The sequence below is a fragment of the Anser cygnoides genome, chromosome 3, assembly GCF_040182565.1.
Source record: "Anser cygnoides isolate HZ-2024a breed goose chromosome 3, Taihu_goose_T2T_genome, whole genome shotgun sequence".
NCBI classification, from domain to species: Eukaryota; Metazoa; Chordata; class Aves; order Anseriformes; family Anatidae; genus Anser; species Anser cygnoides.
This window is the reverse complement of record NC_089875.1, coordinates 38,476,143-38,486,509: the sequence shown is the minus strand read 5'-3', so window position 1 is coordinate 38,486,509 and position 10,367 is coordinate 38,476,143. Positions and strand designations below refer to the sequence as shown.

Sequence of the window (10,367 nt, the reverse complement as noted above, 5' to 3'; positions counted from 1 at the left end):
CAGCATACTTTGGATGCCTGCTAATTACAAAAATCTGTAGATCTGCCACGCACTGCTACATTCGCAGATTAGAAACGGTTCCCATTTTTGCAGAACAGTCCCTCAATTATTCATTAATTGGGGCTCCATGTGCCACTTTCCTGCATGGTCTGTGCTTGCCAATCTAGTCCAGGGGTCAAAGGAAGTTACTTCCTTGTAAGCAGAGTTGCTTGGTGCAGATCTTTCGTATTTATTCCCCTTACTGGCGTCTTCAAGACCCTAAAAAGAAGTTGGGCTTGAGAAGGAAGAGAGGCTGTCCGTGCCCTTTCTTGCTACAGATGCGATGTCAAAGTGCACCAACAAATAAGTGGTATTACGATGCCACATCCCATCTCTAGCCACTTGGCAGTTGTCCCAAATAAGAAAATGAAGACCCTGTTTAAAAGCAAGGGACTTCTTATCTGCTTGATGAAGGCAAGCAGAAGAATTTCAGGATTAGACTTGTGCTCTATTGAAAAAATGCATCTTTGTGGATCTGATGTATGCAAGGTATCCTAATTTGTGAAGACAAGAGCTGTATGGTCCTTGGGTTTTAAGGATTGCTGTTGTCAGTATGCCATGTACCTAAAGCTCAGAGAGCTATCTTGAATATATAGGATGTTGGGTTCACTTAGCAAACTGACTTCATTTATGCAATCCATTAAAATACACCTCCTTGGCCCATCACACTAAGGAGTGTGAATCGACCATTATTCAAGACTGGTTTACAGAATTATTACTGGTAATGATTACAATTAAGAGATGCATAAAGTAAGTACTGTAAGTATCTGTAATGATACAATTTCTTGTTTCACTTCTTAAAGTTTTCATATCTCCTTAGTAAATCTGAATACAACTGCAGTGCCTAATTAACCCCAGTTTCGTTTCATTAGTATGCTGTAAACAAAAAAAGAAACAGGTGTCTAGGCAGGTAGGTAACCTTCATAGTAAACAGTTCATCCTAGGAAGAGACGTAAGTGTTTTTGCTTCAGCACAGAAAGTGGTAAACACAGAGACACACAAAGAAACACCCTCTCCCCCCCTCCCCCCCCGCCAGATTCCTGGATGCCATCAGGACCTTTCCCTGGAGAAGCCTACAAGCTCGTAGCCTTCATTTTATTGCTATTATTTGTACATTGTTATTTGCATGGCAGTTAGTAATTACGAGGTTGCCATATGGCCCTAGCTGCCCATTCTTTTCCGGATTGATTCAAGCTACATGTAGCAATTTTTTCTTCCTGGTTTGTCAGAAACTCATTCAACAAAGCCTCTTCAACTCACGTGGACCCCGGCTCATTAGCTAGCATCTGAGCAGCTTCCTAAAACACTTCCTTAAAAGGCTGCAACTTTCCTTTTAAAGTCTAAGAAAATTTGATCCAGTCAAGCATGTGAAAAAATGCGAACTACTGGTCAGATATTGCATGCACAGAAAAAAAGTAAGTCATCTATCTGTATCTGTCAACCAAAGACGTTTGCTTTCCAGGTGATGCTGGGAAGCACCTTCCTGCGAGGTCAGCCTTTGCAAGCAGGAACGGGAGGGCTGGTGGATAGGCTGCCTCTCCACCACACAGGCTTTCTGAATGCAACCTTGCAGCTGTGTGACAGGTAGGAGGACAGTTTCAGCTGTAGAAATTTTGGCAATACTCCTTTCAGTCCCTCTGGAGCTTTCTTCATCCTTTTTAGCAAAGGAAATGTTTTCTCCATGATAACTACATCAGCTCAGAGCCCAAATAAGATGGAGATTCCTTGAATGAAACAGCCTTGTGTACATTCCTCTCCAGGCTGTGATCCTTACATCAACTCTCATCACCATCCTGAGGCAGAAGGCAGCCTTTCCTAGAAAAAAAGTCAGAATCACTACACTCTTCCTTTTCTGATTTAAGACCTAATATGCTACAGAGACACTCCATTTCTCTTGACATCCTCCACTCACTGGTACTGGTGTGTTTATTTATTTGTATGTAAACAACCTTGAAAGAACACCCCTCCCAGGCTTGCAGTATCTCCTCCACCTAGCAAAGATACAATCATCACACACACTAAAGCGTAAATAACACAGCAGCAAACCCCAGCCTCCCACCGGCAACAAGAACACAGATCAGTGCGAAATCACCTGAGCCTTGGGGACCCAAAAGGCTCCTGTCCTCCGGCTGCCTCCCCAGCCCTGCTCTGTTCCTGCTGGTGAATAACGAAGCTGCGGCTGTCCCCAGCAGTGCGGGATGCCCTTCCATACACGTTCACAAACAGAGTTCTTACAGCTCCAGGGCACAGATTCCAGCTCTTTTGGACCAAAAGCCTGTTTCAGTCAGCAGTCGCATTATGAAGATAACTGCGTAAATTTACTGGCACTCAAGGCTTCTAAGTAAACATTAAAATTATTAAAAGTGCCCTCCCCTGGCAATGTTCATCCCAGAATCTTGCTCTGTGTTTTCAGAAGGGAACAGCCTCAGCCATCACTGCAGCACTTCACGCTGAGTACCTGACTGCTATCCAAAACTTCTTGGTCACCCAGTGGCACCTGGACTTTAGATACAACATCAGATGCTTTCCAGACTCTCACTCTGCCTGAGTGACTTCTAGGAAATTTGGATGAAATTATTTACTGTAAATTGATGTCATTGCCTTACTGCAGCTCATACTGTGTGATGAAGACAGTAATGAGGCTAGTGCTGGTTAAAACGCCCAATATGACTAATTGCATGGGTGAACATTTCTTTAATACAGACAAGGTGAAAAAAACAAATTAAAATGTAAAAGATTTTAAGTACTTTGAAGAGCTCTATGCATAAAGAGGCATCCTGCTGGGTCTGCCGTGAGGGAAACCTCTGAGAAAGGGGCAGTGAGGAGCAGTGGGGGCAGACTGAGAGTGTCTGCCTCCTCTTCCACCAGCACAGACTTTTGCCAAGTATCCATCTTTCTACACTGCAGTTATGACTGTTACATTAAATCAGCCTTGTCAAACCGATGCAGATTTATGTCTGAACATTTCCACCAGCTTAAAGATGGCTCACTCCAGTTGAACCTGCTCATACAGGGGTACAAGCTACATGGGCACAGGCTAACCACTACAAGGCAGCTTTAAATCCAGATAACCACCCAAGAAGGTCGTGCTGATGACCATTTATGTTAAATTGGTAAAGCATTCACAAGTAGACATGCCCTCTCTAAAGAATAAAAGAACCTGCTTTCTGTTAAACTTGGTAGCCTAGGGAAATGTATTCCAGCCTGCCTTGCTTTCAAGCAGGGAGGAAAAAATGTCTATCAGTTGCTGCCAGCCAGCCTCAGAAGCTGTGTTTGTGTCGCTAGCTGCCAAGGTGTGGGATTGGTTTCCTTCTGTCATGGTGTTTGACAGAATAATTATGGTTCAGAAAAGAGCCGCATCATGAAGGCAGAGGGTGAGGGCATGCTGCTGAGCACAGCTGCCCCTTGCTCGTGTTGCTTCCAGGGACAGAGACTCCTGAGGTTCCCTCAAGCTGCGAGTATGCCAGCCCTGAAACCACACAGCAGTTCTTTACCCAAGCCTGCCTGTGTACGCAGCCAGGCTGTGGGAGCATGGAGTCATCTACCCCACGCTGACTGTGCTCAGTGACGCTCATTTGTTTAAACCCGAACGAAGCTCCTTGCACAGCTCACCTGGAGCACCAGCCTCACGGTGTCCCTCAAGCCTGAACATCCCTTGGGGGGCAGACACGAATGTGGCAGCCCTTTGGGTCCAGCCACGAATCCTCCTGGACTCCCCTGATGTAGCCAGAGCATTCTGCAGTCAGAACAGGAGGTCGTGAACAAGCCACAGGAAAACTCGTTGTGGTGAATGGGAAAGGGCAACAAGGGCAGCCTGCACCTTTCTTGGCCACTCACCTGCATCCACAGGAGGTGCCAGGTCTAGCCATGGCTCTGCCTCTCCAGCTGCCAGCGAGATGAAGAGGTGGGTACGGGGACCGAGCTGTGACTTTCAAGGCAAAGAGAAATGAGAGGCAGGTAGCAAAGAGGTACGAAAGGAATGGCAGGCAGATGAGCCCGTCATCAGCCCTCTGTGGCTGCTTTACAAAGAATATGGATGCAGTGACATAGTGGAGAAAAATGAAACATTAAATCTTTTGGAAATCTGCATGCTATAAAGTTTACCTTTAACCCCAAGCTTGGTGATAAACAGAATGTATGAAATGTTTGGAAAAGTGTTGAAAAAGACTATCAGACTAAACGGATGCTCACAGATCTGGAGTGCCTACCGCCACAAAAATCTCAGGAACATAGTGGGGTGAGACCTGTGCCTTAGCTTATGACGAATGTAATTCTCTGTTGTTTGAGCACTAAGTTCACCACAGATGAGCTGAGGGGCAGAAAGAAATGCCCGCTGCTTTTTATACAGTGCTTCATTTAAGGCATTTACACATTCAGTACTTCGACAGGCTAGCGCCTGTGATGCCAGCTCGGTTGTTGGTCTGTACTGCTATAAATTGCTCCCGCAGCAAGGAAGGATGCAGCATAAAAATGTGATGATACAAACACTTCACTGTTTGTCGCTCAGGGCTGCCTGTTCACTTTGCTGTGTTATCTCTGCCTGCCCCCCCTCCCACACCATCTGCACCGCGTGCCTGTGTCCCTGGCTCCTGGGGCAAAGCACGCACAGTAGCTTTGCGCTTGCTTCCCTCCTACAGCCACTTTGCCAGCTTTCTAACTGTGGCACGTGCTGGCCTATGTTCCTCCTGTTAATACCGTTATTTCTTAGTATGATTTAATACCATCTTCTCCCCACTTCTATCTAAAGATTTCTGAGCATAATTCTTTGGAAGACACATTTTTCCTTGCCCCCTGAGACAGTGAGGAGGGTGTCTGACGATTGTTTAAAAGGATTCTTTTGCCCTCTGCGATCTCCAGCCGGCGTCCTGGCATTCGGGACGGCATCGCCGGCATTGTGCTGGGGCCAAGTCCGAGCAATTCAGGCTGCCGCAGGCCCCCTCAGCACGGCTCCTCTGGCCGAAGCAGCCAGCAGCCGCCTTCACTGGGGGCTTCGGTCCCAACCCACAGATGCTGGACGCTGCTATCGCGTTATCCGGGAGGCGGCTCCACCTAGCCCAGCACGGCAAGCAGTTGATGGCTTTTCCACATGCCTGCAGAGACAACAAGGGTTTCCAAGTGAGAAAAAGCTCACGTCTTTCTCCTTTTGAGGCTGAGACTCTGGCTTTTGTTACTCCAGCATTTCCCTCTGTTGCTGTTCTGCGTGAAATTTACATTGGTAGGGCTCAGCACTTCGGGAGCCACAGGTACCCGCCATTTCATTTTTCAGACTTGGTCTTAGTTTGGAGTTGCAATGAATGCTTATTGTGTCTGAGTAACAGAAAATGGGATTCTGTCAAATTCCAGTATTTGAATTTATGAACTTAACAGAAATTGGCCGCAGACTTGTCATTGCAATGCATCCCACTGCACAGAACGACTGTAAACTTCTCCATGCAACCCTGCTCTGTGAGTATACGTACGTGCATGTCACCGCATCCTTTCTTACTCATGAAACACACATCAATATTGTATTAATAAGTAGGCATCGATTTTCTACTGAGAACATAAAGATTTATGAAAGTAGGCAGTGCTGTGTGGCAGAAACTACGAAAGCAGTTTCTAGAAAATCTATGAAGTACTTTATATTTGAGATACGGAAAAAAATTTCCATTCCAAGTAAATCCAAATAGACAGTCCTTTGTGAATAATAGATTGCTTTCATATCAGGCAAGGGCAAGATTTAAGGGCATCTGGTTTGCGACAGAATGCAAATCTTGGTCCACATTTGAACACAAATGGCTTCCTTCTACATTATGGAGAGATTCAGGGAAGCTCCCAGTGGAGCAAGGAAAGTACAGGCTAAACACCTGCGCAATGGCCCTGAGGCAAAAGGGCTAAGCTAAGGAAACAGGGTGACATACTCCTGTCAGGCTGACAATAAAACTCTCTGGTGGTCTTCAGAGTAGGAAAAAGGGTGTTTAAAATGTACCGATGCAGATGTGTTGGTAACAGCAAGAAGCAGAATCTGTAATTAGGACCATTTAGAGAGTTCCCTGTCTGTATTCCATCTCCCAGAGCTAGGGATTGTAACAGGGCATGAGATGTACACGTCCAGTGCTTGTCTTTTTTTATGCTTACACACAAGGTCAGTCTTAGGACTTAGAAATTCTGCTACAGAAAATACCTCAGAAACCAGCTCATGCAGAGGAAATGCCCAGTCTTATTTCTCCATGATATCATACTCAACAGTTGTGAAGAACAAGTAGAAAAATACACCCCTGAAGCCTGGCATATCCCAGACAGTACAAAAGAAGCATTACGTGCAACATAATCAGAAGTACAACTGCAGTCCCTGTATCTGATTTCTTCCTGTACTGCATGCATCCTTAAATCCTGCAGAATACGCAGGCTGTGGCTGTGTGTGTTTCTGCTGATGTGTGTACTACACAAAAGGATAAAGGACTTGGTGTGCTCGTAACAGAGCTTTCTGCTGAAGTGTTCCTATACTTCAGCAAGGGGATGGGAACAAGAACTGGAAAGGTTTTAGAGAAGAAATATGTCAAACTAGAAAAGTCCTGGTAGTTTTATTTGTTGCCCTCAGTAATTAGCTGTTTCTATCTTTATAATTAATTTTTTTGTCACTATTACCACAAATACCTTCAATTTCCTCTGTCCCCCAATGGCCTCTGAGTCATTAATATTCTGCTTTAAGCAAGTATCGGAGCTGTCATGAATTTCAAATCTCCCCAAGGAAGCTTTTTAAAATTGTAAGTAAGACCTGATACTGAGACTTATTAGCACCAAACTTGGAAACAAAGCTTCTGTGCAGGCAGTGACGACTCTTCAACTTACAGTTGCTGTCACCTTTTTTATCCTGAGATTTATTATAAATGTGAATACCTCAAAGGATTTCTTTGATGCAGCCAACATTTCCAGCTCTCATAAACTGCTGTTTATTGATAGAACTGGGATGGTGCCAGCATCTCAGATTTGAGTGATGAAGCTGAACTTCTAGGTCAGATTTAATTGCACCCATACTGAGATCTGTTCAGAAGAAATCCACTGAAAGCGTCAGTGATAGTACACCAGAGCAAATGCACTGCTGTATGATAAAGAAACTGGAAATGTGTATACTAGCTAAAAGACAGGTTATAAACTCCATAGAGCTGCAATATCTAGATCGAGATCAGATGCCAGACTCAATGCTTTGAGACTGGCTCTTGTTTGAACCTCTCAAATGATGCCTGCATCCAACGCTTTTGCTCCTGTCCACTTACCTATTAATGTCTGGACAACTCCATTTTTTTCAGCCCTGTGTCTGGAATTAACACCCCCAGCTGAAGAGTAAATCTAAAATTATCTGCAGATCAGAAAGTCCTTCTTCATTAACCTACCACAGTGTCCTCTGCAGCCACAACTATTTCTAGGTATTTTAAACTAGTAAATCAGTCTGCACTTGGGATCACACAGGTGCTAAATCACCTTACTGAAGCTCACTCCAGAAAGGGTAAATCTCCCCCCCTGCCTGAACTTAGAAAAGCTGTAAGGAAGGAAGGTCCCAATGTGAGATGATTACTAGAACCTGTAGCAGAAGTTTGAGCACCATCGTGGCCCCATCTAACAGCTGTTCTGAACTGCTGGTGTAAGTGATTTGCAGCACAAAAAATAGGTAAACTTGAAATAGAGAGGCAGCTATGGAGGGAGCTGTGTGTCAGTGGTGTGCTGTTGACACTGCTAACTAAACATCTTTCCTTGGTGACACATGGAGCAGGAGTTATGAGAGGAAACCTCATGAACTTCCACACAAGGGAGCCCAAAGAGAGGGAGAAAGCGTTGTACTTCGATGCTTCTCAGAGCAGAAGGTGTTAACCCAGAGACAGGGTTCTCAGTAGGGCTTCTTGCTCGAGTTATACCACAGCGTCTTGTTCTTTGGCCAGCACAAAATAACAAGAAACGCAGAGTTTAGCAGAGAAATCTCTCCAGCTGGAGATTTTGGTGCATCTCAGCTTCCAAAAACTCACAGTTCAGCAAAGCCTATTTTGAATGACCCAAACCACCGATAAACACTGTCACCTGTCAGGAGGGAGAGACACCTGAGCGCCAACACAGCTGTCTCCTAAGCCTGGCCGTCAGAGCCACGCAAGACTGCAAGAACAGCTCTCTCAGAGCCACCTTAATGGCTCCCCCAAACCTGAGAGGTGAGAAGATGGCAGTTAGCTGCCGAACCTCCTCAGGCTGGGCAGGCTTGCGTGTCTCAGCACACCCCGAGCCCCTTCCCTGACTAGTGGAGCTCTCCCTCCGCACCAGCCAGGACCCTCCTGCTCCCACTCCAGCCGCCAGCTGAGGACTGAGGGAGCCGGACCCCGCGCCGCCAACGGCCGCCAACGGCCGCCAACGGCCGCCAACGGCCGCCAACGGCCGCCAACGGCCGCCAACGGCCGCCAACGGCCGCCAACGGCCGCCAACGGCCGCCAACGGCCGCCAACGGCCGCCAACGGCCGCCAACGGCCGCCAACGGCCGCCAACGGCCGCCAACGGCCGCCAACGGCCGCCAACGGCCGCCAACGGCCGCCCGTCCGTCCTTGCGGCCGCCCGCAGAGGGCGCCCGCCGCCCGCGAACGCCGCCGGCCCCGCCCGGCCCCGCTGCCGCCCCTCAGCGCTGCGGGGCCGCCCCGCGGCCGTGTCCCCGCATCTCCCCGCGGTCTCCGTCAGCCGCCGCCGGCCGGTGCCGGGCTCTGTCCCTCCCGAGGCCGTCTCGGCAGGGGCTGCCCCTTCGGTGCGGCGGCCGGCAGGGCAGCTGTGCGCCCGCGCCGCGTTCCTTCCCCCGGTGCCGCCTTGTCGCCCCGATGGCGGCCGCCCGCGGGACAAAACACGCGTGGCAGCTGTGCGTGGCGGCAGGAGCCGGGGGCGTCGCCTTTGTGCGCCGCCTTGGGCGGCTGTTCGGCGGCACGGGACGCAGCCCGAGGTGGCCGGGCTGCATCGCTTGTGGCAGCTCACAGGGCAGCTTTCTTAGCAGGAATGGCCGCTCCGCCGGCTGAGCGAAGTTGTGACAGCGGAGCAGCTCGCACACCTCTCCTGCCGGCACGACACTGAGAGGGACCGGGGCACCGCTGGGGGCTCCCCACGGCCCTCACAGCCGTGAGGGCGCTGCGGGGCTGCACTGCTAGGGGGTAGCAATAGGAGGCTGCAAAGGGGGTGCGGGTCCCCCGCGCGTTCTGCCCTCTCTATCGCATCCCCCCTGCTTTGGCGGTAGCAGGGGGTCTGGCATTCGGCTCTTTATGGCATCCGTTTCTGAGAAAATCACCAACTTGCGGCGAGGAGGAAGATCTATCACAAACGATTGTGCTGTGTGCAGGGCTCGAAGTGAAAAGGGAGCTGTATGTAACCAGACGCACATAACCCACAGCCTGCAAACAGAAATCATAATCGTAGGGGAAGATTAACAGGGAAACAAGCCTGTAGAATTTTATTGTTAAGAGATCAATTTATTACGCCCTCGGCTGCGAGTTAAATTAATACACGCAGAATTACAGCACGGCAAAGGGATGCCTGCGCCCGTCGCGGGGAGAGCTCGCTTTTTCTTTCGCAGTTATTTAGGGAGGACTGGGAGCACTTGTGAAGTCATGTCCATGAAAGCCCCGAAGAGAAGCGAGTAACCAATAACTGCGGTGCAAGCAACAAGGTCCCCCCCACCGCCGCCCGCCCTTCGCAAGAAAAAGGGGGAAAAAATCGCCGGTGCCAATCAGGGCGCACCGCAAAATCGCAGGGACCCTCCCCGGCAGCGCCTCGGAGCCCCCGGCCCCTTCCCGTGCGAGGCTGCGGGCACGGCAGGAGGAGGAGGCGGCGGCTCCTCCCAGGGACCGGCTCCCGGTATTTTTTGGAGGATTTGCTCGCAACTCGGCTACGGACCTGAGGGGGGAACAAGTTGCCGCCGTAGCGGGGGCGGGAGGCTCCGCAGCCGCCTCGGTGCGCTGCGACTGCGGCGGGGAGCCGAGCCGAGCCGTGGCACCGGGGGAGCGATGAGGAAGAACCGGGCGGCGGAAAGCCCCGCTGCCGAGCCCCTCGCCGAGGACTGACGGCGTTTCGGGGCTGAGCCATCCCGAAGCGGCGGAGGCGCTTCCCCGGGACCGCGGGCGCCCTCGGATGCGGGCTGGGGGGCCGCTAGGAGCCCCCAGCCCCGGCGCGCTGCCGAGCCACCATGACCTCGGTGGCTGGAACCAAGGAGCGGGGCGCGGGCACGGCGCGGAGCAGAAAATACGGGGTAAGTTGGGGCCGTGACCGGCCGGCACGGCTCGGGGCGTGGGGGGGAGCGGGCTGCCGGCCCCGCCTGACCCGCTGCTCCTTCTCCG

At 50.2% G+C, this 10,367-nt stretch overlaps 2 protein-coding genes and 1 long non-coding RNA gene across 4 annotated transcripts in view; 2 read left to right on the top strand and 1 right to left on the bottom strand.

The window, feature by feature from the left end:
• On the bottom strand, positions 1-8,215 carry LOC106049676 (uncharacterized). Of its 2 annotated transcripts, XR_010830251.1 has the most exons (4): positions 7,296-8,215; positions 3,877-5,129; positions 3,652-3,775; positions 1-1,854 (listed from the first exon to the last, which is right to left on the bottom strand). It is a non-coding gene; the product is annotated as an uncharacterized lncRNA (long non-coding RNA). The 2 variants fall into 2 exon arrangements; XR_001214527.3 differs by lacking the exon at positions 7,296-8,215 and having other exon boundaries at positions 3,877-5,640.
• A 9-nt stretch (positions 8,216-8,224) lies between these two features.
• Positions 8,225-9,111, top strand: LOC136790249 (proline-rich protein 2-like). Its single transcript, XM_066993162.1, has 2 exons — positions 8,225-8,230; positions 8,326-9,111. The coding sequence occupies exons 1-2, from the start codon at positions 8,225-8,227 to the stop codon at positions 9,109-9,111; spliced, it is 792 nt and encodes a 263-aa protein (XP_066849263.1).
• KIF26B (kinesin family member 26B) overlaps positions 8,691-10,367 on the top strand; it is a 297,138-nt gene continuing 295,461 nt past the window's right edge. Inside the window, exon 1 of the mRNA XM_066995522.1 lies at positions 8,691-10,279. Coding sequence (XP_066851623.1) covers positions 10,217-10,279 — 63 coding nt within the window. The 5' untranslated portion in view covers positions 8,691-10,216. The remainder of the gene's footprint in view (positions 10,280-10,367) is intronic.